The sequence below is a fragment of the Pteropus medius genome, unplaced genomic scaffold (assembly GCF_902729225.1).
Source record: "Pteropus medius unplaced genomic scaffold, Ma_sr-lr_union100, whole genome shotgun sequence".
NCBI classification, from domain to species: Eukaryota; Metazoa; Chordata; class Mammalia; order Chiroptera; family Pteropodidae; genus Pteropus; species Pteropus medius.
Genome location: NW_024354500.1, coordinates 19,635,984 through 19,656,609, shown reverse-complemented (window position 1 = coordinate 19,656,609; position 20,626 = coordinate 19,635,984). Strand labels below are relative to the sequence as shown.

The 20,626-nt window shown below is 32.0% G+C and overlaps 1 protein-coding gene across 22 annotated transcripts in view; it reads left to right on the top strand.

Annotated features, from left to right (window-relative positions):
- The window catches only part of RIMS1 (regulating synaptic membrane exocytosis 1), a 412,504-nt gene that overhangs the window by 300,382 nt on the left and 91,496 nt on the right, over nt 1-20,626 (top strand). For 9 of the 22 annotated variants that reach the window (XM_039853355.1, XM_039853351.1, XM_039853352.1 and 6 more), the window contains 2 exons: nt 6,846-6,917; nt 14,549-14,661. In XM_039853355.1, the coding sequence (XP_039709289.1) occupies nt 6,846-6,917; nt 14,549-14,661 (185 nt within the window). Of the gene's footprint in view, nt 1-6,845; nt 6,918-13,285; nt 13,469-14,548; nt 14,662-18,406; nt 18,437-20,626 lie in introns of all 22 variants that reach the window. The other 13 variants (XM_039853357.1, XM_039853356.1, XM_039853361.1 and 10 more) reach the window with 5 other exon arrangements.

Sequence of the window (20,626 nt, the reverse complement as noted above, 5' to 3'; positions counted from 1 at the left end):
CATAAAAATATAAAATAATTGTAGAAATCAAATTAAAATTTACATTTACATTGCCCGTCATTTATTTAACAAATACTTATTGTGCCCCTACTGTGTGCACTAATCTTATGGTTAAAGTCACAGCAGTGTTTGAGAAAGATAACATCTGGCCATCAAGGAACTTAGAATTTCATTTTATAAAAGGCAATTCTTGAAAACCTTGGAATTTATTTGAAAACAAATGAGTCAATGGATTTCATCTTATATAATTACTGTTTGAGTATAGGACAATTAAATATGACGGTCTTTATAATGAATATAAATATGTGTATCTGGACATTGTTTAAGCAAAATGGAAATCCAAATAATGTTTTTTAGTTCTTATATAAGATGAAGATTAGTTGAAAGTCAGTTGTCATTTAGAGACATTAATTAATTATGTTAGTTGATAACATGAGTTGTATACATAATTTTAAGGGTCGATTTTAGGATCACAGATATTCCTTTTAGATAAGAATGTAAGTAAATTCTTACTAATAAGTAATTCTGTATATACAGTTTACTTTTTTATGACTTATTTATAAATAAGTTCTATATTCAAACAAAATACATTTTAAGTATCGATGTTGTGATTTATTACTATAGGGAACATAATATTACTTAACGATAAACTTTTATGAAACCATAACAATAATATGTTCCCATAAAAATGAAAGAGAAATTACTACATCAACAGATGCTACATTCCTAGGTAACAATGTCAACTACTTGGCAAAACTTAACACTTGGATTTCACCTCTTATCAGCTTTAATTTACTCATTCAGAAGTTTCTACCAATTTACAAATAAGGTGAACATGGCATATTTGGAGATAGTGAATGTTCATAAGGTGACTTTTGCCCTAGGTACTGATAGCTAGGAAAATGTTCTAAAATTGATGACAATTTATATAATCACCCTTGGATATCCTTTACTGATACCATATTTGATAATTTTGAAAATAACAAATAATAAAAAAGTAAGATTTTGCTTGAGAGTTTTCTAGTAAGTTGGAAAGCATTTAGTTGTCCTAATTTCTCATAGTGTGTGCACTGCACGCGCGCGCACACACACACATACAATTTTTAATGTATTATTTCTCCATAATTTAATTTCAACGGTAACCAATTATAGTGTCATTCCAAGTGGAATGATATATTTATTTGGAGTTAACATAGAGGTATATTTATCTATATCTAGGAATATTTCTTTAAAGTTATAGGATATTTAAAATAATAATGAGAAAGAAATACATAAATTTGTAAGCCCAGGGAATGTTGCTGACTTTAAAATTGTTATGAAAATTTTTTTGCAGCTTTATTACTAAAAATGTTGAGACTTTTAAAAAGCTTCTTTCCAATAACAAAGTATCTCTTTGTAAATGGCATTATTTTAATATGTAAATAGTAACTTTTACCAACCTGTGTATACATAAATCTGTTTATAAATCTTAATAAAATGTAGATCTACTTGTGGCTTCAAATTAACCAAAATTTGTGAGTAATAAGTTAGGAAAAAACATTTGTTAATATGCCCCTAAAGCATCAGAGTTCTAAGTTTAGTGCTTACAGTTGAACTAATCATTTTTAAGTATAATATAAATTATCATCAACATCAACGTCATCATCTAATTTAACTTTAAATGTTTTTTCAAGAAAATGCAATATATTTTTTTTATTTTTTTATTTTTTGATAGTTATTCTAATAGGTGCGAGGATGTAGGAAATATTTGGTACATTTTGAAATCTATTGCAGCACTTCATTAGCCTGAAATTACTGACTCCAGTGTTTTGATTGAGAATGTTTTTGCATCAATATACATGATATTTTTAAGGATGCAATTATTGGTGTGTGAATTAAATAACTACTGAAATACTTGATAAAATAACACTGTTTTTCAGGACTTTAAATTATTGGAACCTGTAAAATACACACTGTGTTTAAGATTAATTCCTATGTCATTCTGCTAAAGTAACTCTGATTTCTTTTGCAAATATTCATTTGGTAGCAGCTTATAGATACCTATAATCATCTTTGACCAAAAGTATCAAGTGCTTTCTTTTGATTCAAAGTGAACGAATCAAAATATTTCTGGAATAAAGAAAATTACCCACTTTTTACTTTCAGAATTTATGGCAGTTGCCATATAGAAGAAGACTTATGTAGAAACATTTATAAATTCAGTATATTCCTAATCATTTTTGTTGGTTTCATAATAGACTTTATTATCTGTGCTTTTTAAAACTGTCCTTTATTAGAATGAATGAAAGTACCCTTGTACTAAAATAGTGAGTCTATTTAATGGCTGTAGTCATACACATAAATATCAATAATATATAAAACGGTAGATGTATATTAATTGCATGCATCCATCTTCACTGCATATGAACATTTCTTATTTAGGTTACATTCAGATTTAATTTTTTCTTCCCAAACTTATGAGTAAACAGGATATTAGAGATTTGCATTCCACATTAAGCCATCTAAGTAGTCAGCAAGAATATATAAAAATATAGTGTTATGTGTTATGGTATCAGTGTTAATTATAATTGAATTAAAACATTATGTGGTAGATTTTATTACTTCTTCCCAAAGCAGAACATGCCATATTTTATTTTACTGTAAAAAGCCTTAAATACTATTTCTATTTATTAACATATTTTATCCTTTAATAGAATTATAACATCTTCAGAAAAGCTGTATTTGTCCATGTCCTCAGAATATTACTCTAGTTGAGTTGCTTATTGAACAGCTACTCTGTGCTGGACATTGATGTTACAGTAACAACCCAAGCAGATACAGTTCCTGAACTTAGAGTAGTGTAAGGTAGAAGTAGCTTATTTCACTGTGATCCGTTTTATGATTACATGATCAATAGTTTCAGTAATATAGTATATAAATATAGGCTGATTGTTCTAACCTTTCCTATTTTACATATCACAAGCCTCTACTTATTCCAAGAAAAAGCTGTGTTGAAAACATACAGTATATTCACAGCTATAACTTAGGATTCAGTGTAGAAAGAATTCTTCTCTATTCTTGCTTTATACTGAATTATTATAATTAAATATATATCATTTTAATGCAATTTGAGGATTCTTTTAAGTGGTTAGAATTACAAAGACATAGCCTTCATAGAAACCTTTAGAAGAATCTTCAATAAAAGTAAGTTTCTGTGGCATTTGAAGAGGAAAAAGGGGCATCCTTAGCAAGAGGGTTAAAACAAAAACAAAACTTAAACAACTATATAAACCTCTCTGTGAACATTTGTCATTCAGTTATGAAGCATCGACTCTGAATTTGATACTCTTACAGATGAATGAGTCTTTACCTTCAAGAAACAAATATGTGTATCATTTTAAATAATACTTTTATAGCAATTACCACTTGTTATTCTTAGTGCTAAAACTACTAAAGATCCTTGTTCTATGTAATATCACAAAAGCTATAAATACTACAACACAAATACTAAGTAATATTGAAATATTTAGAATTACCAGATCTGTGAAGTGGTAGTATTATTATTGCCTCTCTGCAGGTGGGAAAAACTGAGGCACAGAGAGGTTAAATAACTTAGCTAAAATCACCCAACTAGACAGAAACAGATTAAACCCAGACATTCTGATTCTAGCTTCCATGCTTTTAGCTGCTATGTTCCAGTGTCATTTATGCTACAGATGCAATTTGTTTCACTGATATTATTGTAGACTCAGTTCACCTCATGGTTTGACATAATGACTATGTGAGTTAGAGCAAATTGTTTAACCTCTAAGCCTCAATTTCTTTATTCTTAAAAAGGATAAAAGAGTAGTACCTACCTCACTGGACTGGTGAGATCAGATGAGATAATGCAGGTAAAGCGATCATTCTAGCATAAAGCAAGTTCTTAGTGTTAGATATTATTAGTATCGTCGTTGTTATCATTGTCATTACCATTATCAATTACTGTGATAACCTAATATGTGAATCCATTAGGTTTTGGGAGATGAGAAGAAGAGTTAAGAGTTTGACAAAGGAAGTAAAACCTCACTTGGGTCCAGAAAGATTAATAGAAATTACTAGAGATAAGAGAGAAAGCAGACAAGTTCTAAAAGATTCCTATAAATCTTTTGTTGTGCAGAGGTAGAAAGTTCATACAAAGGCCGACCGGATTCTATATATCCCTCGCTCCCACCCCCAAACTCTTGTCATCTGACTCTTTGAACACTTTCCTTTCTGGTGTCCTTACTATTGCTTGAACACGCCAGGCATTCAACTGACTTAGGGCTTGTGCACTTGATGTTTCCTTGCTTGGGACTTGTTTTCAACAAATACTTTCATGGCTAGCTCCCTCACCTTATATCTTTGTTAAAATGTCACTAACTCAGTGAGTCCTTCCTTGAGCATCTACTTAAAATTGTATTCTGCATTTGCTACCCTTCCCAAACACACATTTTGATCTTTCTTGCCCTGGTTTACTTTTTGTTGTTGTTTGCTTTTATCACTTTCTGACATACTATATAATTTACTTGTTAGAGGATTTTTGTTTTTGTTTCTTATTGTTTGTCCTCTACCAATAAAATGCAAATTACTCGAAAGCAGAAATCTTTGTTTTATTCGCAGACATATTCCAACCACTTAAAACTGACTGGAATATATACGTGCTCAACAATTATTTGTTGAATGAATGAATGAGTGAAAACCCTTAATGACAGTGAATTTCATAAATTGGCCTAAAACTCTGTGCTTTCATTTAACTCTCACTGGGCTGAAGATGAGAAAAGGGACATTTGATCTCCCAGTCCAAAGTATTAATTTCCCATAATAGTATACTACTTTTTTATTTTGAGCTGAGATACTTACCGGGCCTGCAGACCTCATTCTGCCTTTCTCCTCCCCTTTCTTCGGCTCTTTTAGCAGTACATATGCCTCCTTCCCTTTGCTTCAGGAACAAACTTTCCTTCTTATCAACTATCACTCATTGATTTCAGACATGTGCTATGTGCATCTCTACTCTTCTATACCCTACCATCCCCTCTCCTAACCATACAATCAACAAAGTAAATAAGACTAACCCTTAATATCAGAGAGAGATCATCTCTTAGTGCTTTCCCAGGCCTGTACCAGAGAGAGATCATCTCTTAGTGCTTTCCCAGGCCTGTAACAGATTTCATAGTTTCTCCTCTTCTCAAATAAGGGTGTACCCATAGAATAAGCATCAGAATCAAACCCTTTTGCTAGACAGTATATGACAGAAAAGCTTAGGAGCCAGACTTATCTTCTAGTCCCAGCTCTGACTGTGGCCCTGGCCTGAGTTTGTTTCCTCATCAGTAAAATGAAGATCACACCTTCTTAAAGATTGTCATGAAGGTTAAATAAGTCAATGCTTCTCTGAATGCCTGGCATAGAGTTATCCTGCAATATATCCTTTTCCCAACTAATAAAGGAAAGTGATAAGCAAGAGAGGTCTCTCTCCTATGTTTCTTCCCTTTTCTTCATCTCTTCAGAAGTGAGATGTCAGAGTAACAGAAGGCTGAAGAACATAAAGCTGAAATCCAGATTTCAAACCCAGATTCTGAATTTAAGGGGAAAAATATTATTAATCTAGTTTTTGTCAATAACGAAAGAAACGGAGAGAGACCAAGCAGCTTCAGAAGTCTCTACAGCCTGTGAAGGCAGACTTTGTACTTTGCTATGTATCTCTCATGCCTTGCAGGGCTTGACATACTGGACACTCAGGATATCTGGCATTCATAAGTAAACAGAGTAAGGAGAACAGAGTAGCTCTTAAAAGTCCTCTTTACAGAAAAAAATAATTATAATCATGTAGTGATGGATGTTGACTAGATTTATTGTGATCATTTTGCAGTATATACAAATATCAAATCATTGTATATACCTGAAACTAATATGATGTTATATGTCAATTTTTTCTCAGTTTAAAAAGACTGTTGTCTCCTTGCCATTCTTGGAAGGAAGGAATATTGGGAAAGAAAAATAAGCATAAATTTTAGACAATTATTGAGATAAAAATACACATTCCTTTTTTATTGTTTTGTTTTCTTTAATACAGTGAGTTTCTTGACCACAATATTTTGTATTTATTTCAAATATGTAGTAGTTCAGACACAGTTTAGACTAAATAGGCATACGTAAGCTGCCTTGGGTAAGTAAGTAAGCTTTATGTATAAACATTATTTCTCTAGGAAAATACATTTCAAGTTCCAAATGCTCAGTGTACACATGCACTTTGGGGGCATAAAACAAATTGGGAACTTGATTTGTTCTTTGATTTGTGACATGTGATTAGCTATATGATTACAAAGCATCTTTATGATAATTTTAGTAGATTTAAAATACTTAAGCATTTCACTATAGCATTTTTCTTCTCTGTAATTTTGTGGGAGAAAAAAAAAAACAAAGGAAAAATCTTGTAGCACCAAGTTTCAACTTGTAAAAATGAGGTCGCATCACCCATTTATGGTCTGTCAGCACCTAAACCATTTCTGTCATCACATTTATCATCACTACATTTCACTATGAATTTGTTTACTTGTTATGGGAGGCACAGTCGCTCAGCAGGAGCCCCTATTAAATCATTACTGTAGATTTGCCTATCAAGACTAATGGAATGTCAGCATTTTGTGTCTCCTGTTGGTCAATTTGTGTCTTCCATACAGCACCAGTTCTGATTTTTATTTTTATTTTATTTTAAAAAGAATTGATTGACAAAACCATTTAGGTAAGATAGTTGCCATTTTTCATGTCTGTTGCTTTTATCATTGTATGATATTCCTGTGGCTTTATTCATCATATATTTTGTGTTTCTTTAACATTTCATTCCACAGGCACTCCAGAAAGTCTGAAAGATCTAGCATCCAAAAACAGACTAGGAAAGGCATTGCCTCTGATGAAGAAAGGTAGGCTTGGTGTTGTGCTGTGCGGGCCATCTTCTATCTTACTAACATACTCAGGAGTACCTTCACTCTTATTTTACATGATCAGTTCTTAAATACAAATTGTCATGTTGAAAGATATCCATGTAAATAAATCTACTATATAGAAATAATAACATTCAAAAAGTAAGAGAAGGGTGATTTGGAGGCAGCCCTTAAGTCTTGGGGCTTAAGAAAAATCTCATGTATTTATTTAGTGATCATTCTGATTATTAAAGAGAATCAAATCCATCCACACTTATTCATGTGTACATATTAGGACATTAGTATTTTGTTTCTGAGATCAGTTAAGTGTTAGCAATAAACGTAGTAACTGCAGTATGCAAATATTTTTGAGTGTTATTTGAGTGATGCCATCTTTTTTCACAAATGGATAATCTAAGATTCTACTTGTATATTATAACCACAGATACCTGCTGTTAATATAAAAATTTTAAGGATTCGTGATCTTTCATTTGTAATTCATCTAATTCTTCAATTTTTTGATTATTTTAGATGTAAAATATAGCCACATTATTTACATAGCTCTAAGAAACACCAAAACTAGTTAACATATATTTATTATTAATCCAATAATTATTGAAAGCATGTAGAGTGATGTAGATATAAATGAATGCACTCACGTGTCATAGCTGTAGTAGAGCTATGCACAAGTTACAATGAGAACACAGGAAAAGTGGGATCCTAATGAGATTAGGAAATATTTCATAAACAGGTGTCACTTGAACTAAATCCAGATATATAAAAGAAGATATGAAAAGTAGTGTAGTCCATGAGAAGGGAACAATACAAGGAAACACTGAGGCTGGAAATATCTTCTTCAGTTTGGGGAAACCATACCCATTTTGTGAGGAAGAAAAGGATTCAGAAGATGGGAGAGTAGGCTGAAAATGTAACTGGAGAAACCCTCAGGGGCTATATTATGAATGCCCTTGTGGGCCATGCTACAGAATTTCAGTTTCTGCTTTATTCCGTGATCTATTGATGGGTAGGCTTTAATCATGGAGGTAGATGATTGGTTTTCAGTTTAAAAATTATAGATCACTGACAGCATTTTGGAAAATGGATTGAAAGTTTCAAGGATAGATGCAAGACACCAGCTGGGCTGTCACAGTAGGTTTGGTCAAGTTAGAATCTGTACAATGCGGTGATTCTTGCAATTAACAAGAATATGCCAAGCTATGTGCTAATAAGTTCATGGGATAAAATAGTGAGCAGCAAAAAAGAAAGGCCTCCCAGAGGGTATTACCTCTGAGTTACAATCATAAAAATGAATAGGTATTAGTCACATCAAGGAATGTAGGAAGAGGAGATAGAATTTATTCCTGGCTAATGGTCGATGGAGATAATATTTAAGGGTCTTAAGTTAGAATGGAAGAAAGATCCGGGGAAAAAAAGTGTTGAGTTGTAATTCAGTTTTATAGAGGAGTTGGACATTGGAGAAGGACACAAAGCACAGAGTTCTAGCAGTTTAGATAGATACAGACAGACAGAAACAATACTGATTATGTTTCAGTTTATATATTCCTTACCGTCAGCTCAGCTAACTGCATTCTCTTTACTAGCATTGTAAATAACTTAAGTTTCTTAGACAAGTTTTTAATCTTCAACCTCATTCATAACTTACCTATCTCATGCACACACGATTTCAGTTATTTTGCAGTGACTGAAATTTTTCCTCAATGTTGTATTTTTTATTTCATTCAGACTTATTTATTTAACAGTTCAATTAAATGACTACTATGTTGCAGTTTTCTATTTAGGATGTATCACTGAACAAGTTTTTGTTTGTTTACAGTAGGATACTGTTTTACAAAATGTTAGCTGATTCTAGATCAATTGAAGGTGCTTAACCAGATAAGTGATACTTGGGCATCTTCCTCTACAAAACGGAAAATATCTGTAAACACAAATCCTCCCTTCAATAAGAAAAGCAAGGATGTGATTGACTCTCAGTCTCAAATGTTTGCTGCTTAAGGACCACATTCATATTACTCTTGCTTTTACTTACTTTGCTTGTAGGTTTTAATATAGAAAATGTAAACCTTTTACATGTATAGATTTATTTGATTGTAATTAGGGTTCTTTATCAATTTATATTAGAATATAAATTACATGCCCAGTTTTTAAGTGAATTGTTGAATAACTAGGTACAAAGGAAAAATTGACCTAGATTGTCTAAGTTTGTGTTTTTTCTTATTTCATTAGAGAATACCTTGACATCTAGCTACAGGTGAATTAAGGTGACAGTATAAATGGTTTGGACACTGATTTTTGGCCTTTGGGAGTTAACAACTTCTCCAAAGGAGTTTTACCACAGAATCACGCCTTGGCTTCTGGTAAAATTTGCTGTATAATGATTATAATTTTAAAGGCTCTTTATTGGCCTTAATGAATTTGGCCTGACCAGGAACAGGCTTGTAAAAAAATGTCTTGAAAGATATGGTGATCATTCGTAGATAGAAGACGGGCAGAACTGACTTCTGACTTTTGTGCCCAAATATTTAAAGCAGTGCTTCAGATTCTTCATGGAAACTCCTTTAAAAAAATCTGAATTCAGCTTTGTGAACTGCTCATGCTCTTTCTGTGTTCTATGCTAGTGGTTTTTCTTCTTGTGGAACCTACACTCTTCATCATAACTGGGGAATGGTTTATCAGGACTAATATTAAGAATTACTTGTGTATGCATTCTGTGATGTTCTGGTGCTATTGGAAAGAGCCTGCGTAGGCCCATAATGGCCATTACAGGAGGAACTATTTTGAAAACTTGACCTTAAATACCACATAAATGATCATCCTTTAGAAAGCCATTAAAAAATTTAATTTAATAATTCAGAACTATATTTTTAAGTTGCAGTACAAGCAATTTATTGCATGGCCATTTGCAACAACAGAAATATCTGACGAACACCTAAGATTTTGGTGAGAAACATGTTTTATTTATGTTCAAGTCTTAAACACTCGTCTTAGGTGACAAGAATAGGCATGGATCGAACTCAGTGGTAAATGTTCAGATATGCACTTGGAGATGGTGAGCTAAAGCCAGACATAGTTAGGTTTGAATTAGAATTTTGTTTTAGAAGCCTTATTATTTTTATTTTAAAAAAATATATATGTATAGATATATTTAGCAGAATAAGTGTTCATTAAATGCCATTTTCCATATGTTTTATCCCTACAAACTCTCAGAAGACAATTCTATTAAATTTTGCTAAACAATTTGATACTTGGACATATATTTATATTTTGGCTTACATGATTAACAATTTATCCAGGGATGTGAAATTACCATTTTCCAACGCATGATATAGATACAAATCCTATCTCAGTAGGCAGACAGGGAAGCAAGTATTGGAGCTCCATGGACCTATGTGATCCTACCTTTAACACATGTTAGCTCTTTGTCTTTTTGCTAGTCATTCTGTAATCCTATTTTCCATCTATAAAATAAGAATAATAATACTTCTCAGAGCTGTTGGGAGAATGCAAAAAAAGAACATACATATCTATGAATGTGTATATGTACACACACACATATATATATACACACATATTCTCAGTGCTTGGCATGTATAGATGCCTCCATACTGATAGTTAAGAATACTTGTTACTATCATTTTACTTATTTCTCATTCACTCCCTATTCCAGTCTTTAATATGATTGTTCTTAATCTCTTTCATTCTTCCATCTTTACATTCTTAGCACATCTCATTTCATAAAAAGATCAAGGCTCAATGGCCTAGATTCTCTCAACATTTCACTCCTGTACCTTAGAATTTCTTGATTAATTTTTCTTTCCTCTGGTCTAAAACAAACTATACTTGGTCCACCATCTCTCATCTCAAAAACCTTACTTTTCTCCCTTTATGTTCTGCATTTTCATTGTCCTCAGTTTCCCTGCCTGTAATTCAGCCACACTTTTCTTTCTTCCTCATGCAAAGTGGTTTTCTAGGCCTCCCTTTTGGTTTTTGTGTTTTCATACTTGTTATATTTTGACTGGTGGCAGGAACTGTGTTGTTTTAAGGGACTTTTAGTTCATGTCAAAGAAAAAAACAGATCTGATATTAGATGATGAACTTCAAACAGTACAAGCTGTTTTCAAGCACTGCAGGCCCATGGCTTGGGAGATGAGAACATTAAGTCACTCAGCCTTGAGCTGTGTAACTCTCACCTAGAAAGCCATTTATTTGCCTCTGAATTTGCTTTTTGTACTTTTGCCATTTAGTTTGGTATTACATAAGGGCCACCTAAATTATTCACATTTCAAGTCACATTTAAGTAGTACTTTCAGTGCTTATGAATTGCATTAAGGAATGAAGCAATGTTTTAGGAAATTGCAAAATCCATGAAGTATCTCAGTAGGGTAAAAATTATAGTATTCAGTTTTCAAACCACATTTAGAAAGTATATTTTGAATAAGGAGCACTTGAAATTTTTTCTCATGATAATGGCTTTTAAAGAGTAATAGATAAAAATTCATTCTTTATCACTGGAAAGGATTTGATCATGCAATCCTTCCCATATAAATTAATTCTGTAGAGTTAAGTCACAAGTCAATTCAGAATGAATGAACAGTTAGTTTTAATATGTAGAGTATTGTCAGCTTTTTCTTTTAATTTGGAAATCGAGGCGACAGTCCAGGTTTTGGGATCTGCATGAGGGTCTGACAAAGCATTAATCCAAATCTCGAGAAGATAAAATGCACTTTAAAGACCTAAGCTGTATCTTTTTATTCTCTAAAACTGGACATTTTCCATTTTATTGATCTGAAATAAAGGAGATACCGTGAATCAAAATAATACAGCTATGAAAATCATTTTACTTAAAAGAAAACTTGTCAATCCAGATACAAGTTGAATAAAGCACTCAATAATTAATGTGCTTCCTGTGATCAATATGTATTCTTTTCTCTCACACACTCTAAATTACTTAATTGAATTTTACAGTGGTGTTTTACAAAGTGTGAGGTATTCCACTGCTTTGTTACTGTGAAAAATAATACATATTAGGTATCTTAAGTGTATATTATTTAAAATACATACTGCAAATGATGAAAATGGAAAAAACATGTATCTCTTTTAAAGAAGCATATGTACAGTCATCCCCCCTTATTCATAAAGGATAGGTTCCAAGACCCCCAGGGGATGCCTGAAACTGCAGATAGTACTGAACCCTAGATATACTGTTTTTCCATATGTACACATACCTATGATAAAGTTTAATTTATAAATTAGACACAGTAAGAGATTAACTATAGAATAATTATAACAATATTCAGTAATAAAAGTTACGTGAATGTGGTCTCTCTCAATCTCTCTCTGATAATCGATCTGATAATTGAGGTGGCTATTGAGTGGCTAACAGGCATATACAGTGTGGATACTCAGGACAAAGGGATGATTCATGTTCCATGTGGAGTAGGATGGAGTAGGAAGGCAAGAGATTTCATATCCTACTCAGAATGGTGTGCAATTTAAAATTCATAAATTGTTTATTTCTGGAGTTTTCCATTTAATATTTTTGGACCTTGGTTGACTGGATGACTGAAACCATAGAAAGCAAAATTGCAGATAAGGGGACTACTATATATACGTAAATATCAGTTTTTAATTCTTAACCCTTAATTCATAAATTGGCTTTATAATAATTTTGAACACCATATTGAAGTAACTGTCAATATATGGACAGATATCTTTGTAGATATTTTTATATCATAAAGGACATATTTTTATCCATATCATCTTTTTGCGTTTAGTGAGTCTGATAATGAAGCATTCTCCATCTTATGCCATTTTGCTTTGTTTGCTTAAATTAACCTCAGAAGACAACTTCCTTTTGCTGTCTATTTGGTATAAACTTTCTATTGCAGGGTAAAATTATGAACATTGTAAAAATATACAGAGTCCTACAGTGCATCATTTCTTCGGAAGGCAAGTGCTTGAAGTATCCCTGTGTTCGTTATTCTAATCACATTCACTCATTTAATTAGGATATCTTTATTGAGCTCTTGCTCTCTATGTGGCTATGATCTAGAAACTAGAGACACAGCTCAGATAAAAACAAGAGACAGAAGTCTCTGCCCTTATGGAACTTACAAGAGGTTTATTATATGAAGGAATCTAGTTTAGCCCTCTGAAACAACATGGCATGCACATTTGAAATATCTTGTCAGTTTGAATTGAATTCCATTTTAGTCATTGCGTGATGAGTTTTCTTTTTTAAAAATCACTGTCTTGTAAGAGTAACCAGGTTTTCCTTGGACCAATGTGTTGGATATCAAAGTTAATGTGAACTTGCTGACTGAAGATCTTTTTTGACCCTAATGTTTTAGGGTTCTCCCACCATGTCTTTCTAGAAGGGGATACGCAGCCCCACGAGCGACTGATCAACCAGTCCTTAGGGGAAAACATCCCGCTCGCTCAAGGTCGAGTGAGCACTCTAGTGTCAGAACCCTGTGTTCTGTCCACCACCTTGGCCCCGGAGGGTCGGCGCCACCTTCTCCGCTTCTGACCAGGTTGCTATTCAGTGTCCAGCCCAGCATTCATGTCCTGCCTCCGGGTGTTGGTGTGGTGTTGTACCTTCCTGAGCACTGGGTGCTTTCACTCATTATGACACCATAATTTTTAACTCTTTCTTTGTGACACTTAAACCTCTCCCACATCTTCTATTACTTACATCTATATTCACTGTACTCTGTAGTTCCTGCAAATTAGCTATCATTGAAAATTAAATTTGGTTGTGTTATGTCCTTCCATCTGTTTGTGGCATATTCACATATATTTTTATATATAATTTTTTAATTATGCAAAGTTCTTTATAATAAATTACCTAGAATTAAATGTGTTTTGCTTTGAAAACTATAAGGAATTTTTAAAAACTTTCATGTGTTCAGTAAAATCTTAGTTTTAAAGATTTTTAGTGAAAAAAAATGTTTGAATGCCCGCAGATGGAGGTCAGCTTACTCCTGTATAAGTAGTAACGTGTCTGCACGCTTCTCAAATTTTTATTTGTAATTTTGATCCTTGCACCAGTATCTTTTATAGCATTTGCCCAAGGTTATTTTTTTAAAATATCTTTTAAGATTTTTTCTATTTAAAACTAAAGTACAAGTAAATGGTAATTTATAAAAAGTCTGCAGCTAGAACTATTCTTGTTACTTATAAATAATTTTAGATATAAATGTGTATTTAATAGTAGCAATTTAGGCAACAACCTGTCTTAACTAACCTATCCATGTTGTAACGATTCAGAGGCTGGAAGTAGATCTAATTGATTCAGTGCTCCCAAAAATAGGTACCTAACAGAAAGCCACAACTTCATAGAAACTTAGTGAAAAGAGATGATTCTGAGTCTGCTCAGTTCAGAAATTCATTATGCAGAAATATGTGTGACAGACATTGCTCTGTCTCTTTTGGCCCCTTTTTATAATATTCCTTTACACATGTCATAAAAAGTATTTGATTTTGCTCCCAAAGACCTAGTTAGGTATTTTATATCTGCATTAGTTGTAACAGGACGAAGGAAAAGATTTTTGTCAGGCCCTCTTGGGATTTCATCATTTCATTCTCCCCCGACCTTTGTCTTCTGCCTGCAGGATGCACCGACAAGGAAGTCCAACCCACTCTCCTCCCGCAGACACATCTTTCAGCAGTCGAAGAGGAAGACAGCTCCCACAAGTGCCAGTGAGAAGTGGCAGTATAGAACAAGGTATCCGATAAAGAGAGATCATTGTCCAAAAATCTTGGATTTGAGAACCACCTCTTTTTTATACTTCTGTTAGCAGATGAATAGTATTTTGATTATATGCAATATGCTGAATCCTAAGAATTTAAGTTTCTTAGAATTTTATTCCCAGCACTGAGTTATAATAGTTCATGATACATATTCTATTTTTGCTGAGTGAGTGAATGAATGAGTTTGAGGTGGTCAATTAAAAGAATAGATCGAGCCCTAGAGATACCTTTTTTCAAAGGACAAAATAAAATTTTTAAAACCTCAGTACCATATGGTAGATGATGTTAAAAGAAGACTTATTTAAAGACTTGTTTTTAAAGTATTTTCTTGATTAAACTCTTGATCATATTGAAGGCTTTACTAGTGTTTTTCATTTTAAATTATTAGCAGTACCTTGTGTATTTTATATAAATTTGATGATAAAAAGTGACAGCACACACATTAGTGTTTTATTAAGTTTATGTTACTTAAAATTTTCTTATTTTAAACATATACACATTGTGTTTTATTTTCCGGGGTCAGGGGAGAGTGTTTTGATAATGGAAATTAAATTCTCTAAACTGCCTGGGCTAGATGATTTAAATACTGGGTTTAAATAGTCACTATTTTCTTCACATGACCCAAGGTGCTATGCCATGTCTCAGTAGGCGAAATGATTTATCAGTATATGTTATCACATAAATCTTACTAGGGATTTGTTAAGCAGTCTACTGAAATAATTTTTAATTTGGGGTTGTAAAATAAATGCAGTGGATTTATATTTAAAATGTGGATTGAAAACCTTCATTTTTATGAAATAGCTGACAGGTTAACATTTTGAATATTTTTTTCAACAGTATTGGTTGTGGCCGATGTTTACTTGCATTTCATTCTATGTTGAGGATGCTGGGTACCTGCCTTACTCATTTGAAGTGCTGTGCTGAATTTATCACAGAAATGTTAAAGATCTAGGAAGATAAATACATTGTTTCAAAGACTGATATGGCAGTTCGTAAGAAGAATACTTATAGAAAAATTAGTGTAGATTTTAAGAAGTATCAACTTACTGATAGATGAATACATGTACAGTAAACTGTGGATTTGTATGATTTCTTAAAATCATATTCATGTCGTTAATCAGGAAAATATGAGGCTCTGTGAAACTCTGACTTTCTTTTCTAAAATAGCAATTAATTCATTGAACTTCTCAATTCACGTGTTTAACAAACTTCTTTTTTCTGGGAACATTTTGAGAAGATAATTCATAATTAATGTTTTAAGACTGTAATTGGCAGTCGCCTAGATGAAATTGTTTTAAAATTTACTTTTAAAAAATAAACTTTGGTGTTTATTTAAAGTATCCATTCATGACTTCCTGTTGCACAACTAAATGAACTACAAATTCTGGTGTTTAGCTACAAACTCCATGTTACTGACCATATTTGCTAAAGATTGATATCCAAAAAGTCACGTGTTCCTAAAATTCTTTGCATTTCCTCCAGTTGCTGAAACACTTCGGGTTGAAACCAGGGTACTGCGTATAACTATAATATAGTAAAATTATAGTTATCTGTAATTTCTGTAGAAATAAGAATCTCATCTACAAAATCTATTGGATTGTATGCTGAATTTTGATTTTTAAAAAAGCTCATGTTCTGTTGTTAATGCCATCATTACTATTTATGATATTCATATTCACAGTTGTCTTTCAGAATAATCATCAATTTATAAGGATTGAATTAAGGTGGGAAGAAAGGAGTGACTGAGGATGAAATTGATGGAGTTATTTTGATATTTAATATCACAAATACACTAGTAAATACTTGTTATATAGATATAACCTTTTAAAAATATGAGCATGTACTATTGTGGCTCAATGTTCTTCTATAATTAAAATAGATTTGATTTACTTTATGATGTTAACATATGCTTTGGGACTTTTGGTAAATGATGATACTGTCTGCCATCTTATTATGGATCTATTTCAAACTGAACAGTTCACATGACATCTTTGTGTATCCTAAAATATATTTTTAAAAGTAAACTTCTAATTTGATTCATGGGCTAGACAGAATTTAGTACATTCTATTTAACATTGCTTTCATTGTTGTTCTTAGGGCTCTAGAATTATCTTTTTTCTTTTGATATTATTTATTATACTTTAGTTCTACCTTTTATGAAGATTATTAATGCAGTTTATTTGCAATTAAGGCTCTAGTGCACTTGACTGCCTTCCTGTTTTTTATGTTTGTTTGTTTGTTTTATTTTTAACAAAGGGTAATTTTCCTTTTTGAAAAATAATTGAGTTAATAATAAGCATTTGATTGGTAAGAGCAAATGTTTCAAACAGTTTAAATTCCTGGATAGTGATACAACTTTTTGTTGAACTTATAAAATAATTTTATTCATATATGATTTCTGGATGCAGTTATCTACATTATTGTGTTTAGGATGTGTACTGAGATTCTTAGATTGTTTGGGTACATATTTTTTTCCTCCATAATTCAGTTTTACTACACTCTCTGTACCATAAAAGCAACCTATATCATTTTAAAGGCTACCATACCATTTGAAAAGACATTTACACTTAATTTTTGAAAAAGTATTTCACAGATTTTATTTTTTTTTTAAATTAAGAGTGATAACCTATTTTCTATATGGAATCGGATTATGTTAAAGTATAGTTACGAGAAAAGAGGAGTGCTTACAATATAGACTTTGAGATAAAGTCGCTGAAAAAATAGCCTTAAAATTTAGGTAACTCAAATGATATGTGATAATCGAGAGCAAAACCTTGCGAGAAATTTTTCTGGTTATATTCCAACATTGTATTCCAGTGTAGTCCTTATGTAGAGTGAAGTTTGAAAGCAGCATGATTGCTTGCATAAAAATGTATAGTTTTCTGAAACCAAGTGATTTTTTTGTTGTTCTCAACTGGCTGTCTTTTAAAGAAATATTTAAAGATCATTTGTAACTTAACACTTGGTACACTAGCTGTGTTTTATGTGTTCTATTATATCTGCTACCTATACTCTGATGATATTCCCCTTCAGAAATATCTAGATAGACCATTATTTCTCAATAAATAGTGTACCAGCAAGAAAGTTGATACAAAGCTTTATGGAATATCTAAGAAATATAGTCTCCAAAAAACAATTTTCCCTTGAGATAATTGATTTGAGAAGGAAGAAAGGATTAATTAAATTAGAATATATTTTTTTCATGTAGAAGGTGTAACAGAATATTTTTCACAGTGAAAGGAAAAAGTCTGCTTCTAATAGAAAATAGAATTTATTTTTTCTATTGTGTGAAATTTCAAATTATCTAAAATGCTGTCATTTTTAAATAAAAATGTTAGTTATGAATATTAAATATGTGTTTAAATACATTTACGATAAAAATTCACAGTGGATTAAAATGAAAACATTTTAGTAAAATTTATGCTGAAATATTTTTTAATTCTTAAAAGGCAAGAAAAATAGCACAAGATATACTTTTCAGATGCCAAATGTATTAATTTCCCAATGTTCTTGTTTTTATCTCTAAATTGTTGTATTCATTTTTTCTTTAATTAATGTTAGTAACATATTTGAGACTTCCTTATGGTTTGTCATTGTCACATTATATGTTATGCATTTTTATTCATACCATTGTTTTGAATCACACTTCCATGTCTAACTATAAATTTGCTGATTTCTTTCTTTTGTTTCCATCATTATGTGCATTTAATTCATTGAAGAACAAGAAAAATATAACTCTTCCACAAAAGGTAAATATTAATGTAACTTATTAACCATTTAATATTGTTCCTTTTCTTTCACAATATGAGAGTTTTATAACTGTTTTTATTGAAATAATGAGCAGAATTATTTAACAGGTGGTTTTTCCCTGCAATGATTTTGTAGGGTATTCTGATATTAATTATTTTGTATTTTGAGCATTTCATATCAAAGAAGAAACTATTAAAATTAAGACTATTTCTGCTTCAAAATTTATTTAGACTGACAACTAGAAAACGATTCTTTTGGAAAATAATATATTTTTATATGTTTTTGTTTGTTTGTTTACATTCTCTTGCTCATAGATAAAATATTTAATTCTTACCTTCTGTTCCCGTAATGTCTATTACAAAGGAGTAGAAAATCCTTAGATTTTCCCTTTTGATAACAGTAACCTTAACAAATGTTTGGCCCCCACAAGCAGTCCTGCATCCAGGAAGTAGCTGCTGAAATGTTACTCCTCATGGCTTCAATATTGTTATAATGCCCACCAATTCTATCTTCCTGAGGGATATAGGAGGAAAACCACTCAGCTTGCTGTGTTGGTACATTGCTCACATCTTACCTTATCATCTTTTCCATCATATTTGATTTTTGATATTTGGACTTGAGTTTCAAGTAGACGCACACCTCATCCAACTCTCATGTACCACCCACACCATTCCTATTCCATGTTATTGTTGTCCTGATAATTAAATATTTGAACGTGAGTTTTTACTTTATGAAATATTAATACTTAAAAATTATATAATGCTTTATCATTTAATAAAAGTACATTTACTTAATAGTTGTGGATTAATGATTGAATCAGATTATTGGCCGTAGTTACCCTAAAAGTTAGTCCCAAGAGTAGCATCATCCCCATTATGAATGATGGAACTCAGGTTCAGAGAGATTAAAGAGATGGACCTGTTCATACTGCTGATGAGCAGTAGACTACAAGCCAGTTCCCTTACTTTTGACCTCCTCCTACTATACTTGTGGGTATCCTATTTTAATAGGTACAAATTCCGAATATATTATCCCTAATTCCTGGTATATTGAGGTATGTGTTTGTGTATCTCAGTGTTACAGTGTGAAAATGGGAGATAATACTTAATTACTTATTTTAGTTTGAATTTACAAAAAAGCATTTAATTCTGACACATAATACATATTCTAGCATACTGTCTAACATACTAGGCAATAAATTAATTAAATTATTAATATTAATTTAAAAATTAATATATTAATTAAAAATTAATATATTAATTAAAAAATAAAAAAATATTCAATTTGATTAAGATGTTTTGGATTTTACATACTGGCCATCCTGCATTTTTAATTCAGATGCTGGAAACACTTTAAATTCAGTAGTGCAAAAATGACCAATATATTTGTACCTAGATTCAGAATAATTAATTTGGATTTACAAGAGAAATTTTAGAATAATAAAGGCATTAAAATTTTGTATTAGAAATGAGTCATAACTTACTTCATTTAGCCAAAAAAAAAAAAAGAAAAGTATAATAATTCTTTATTTAGAGCTCTTCCATATATATTATTACTAGCCAAAAGCTATAATTACCTAATCAGAACAAAACAAAATCCCTAAGTGGTACAATCTAAAATCTGTAGGAAGTATGCACTCTTAGAGGCTCGCCACAGAGCATGTCAGATTGTTACATTTTTACCAGGTCATTGTGTCCTGGCTGAAATGTGTCATCACTGACAAGTCTTTCTTATACATGGGATGTGAATCTGTTTCACATTATGAACCACATGTCGAAAAACGACCAAAGAGGCACTTCCCAAAATGCATCCAGGCAAGGTGGAGGATACTACACCCCTCATGGATTTTAAAAGAGCTCAGCTTAGCCACGAAAAGTTTGAAAAGCCCAGAAAGGATAGAGACAAGTTCAAGAAATTTTTTAAAGTCAAATTTTTAAGTTCACGTACCCCGTAAGAAAGAAAAAAAAATTATTTTGCATAGAAATCCCACTGCCGTAAGTTGGTCTTTTCTGGGATCAATCATATTGGAGAATTAACTTACCTGTGTTCTCCCTGGATAGATAAAGACTGGGACACCATGTTCCTAGCTGACAGTATAGGCCATGGAGCTCCTAGTGAGAGTTTGTTTTTGATAAATTATAGATGAACTTGGAGGACAACCAGTGGTACCAGTCTGTTGACTGAGAGGT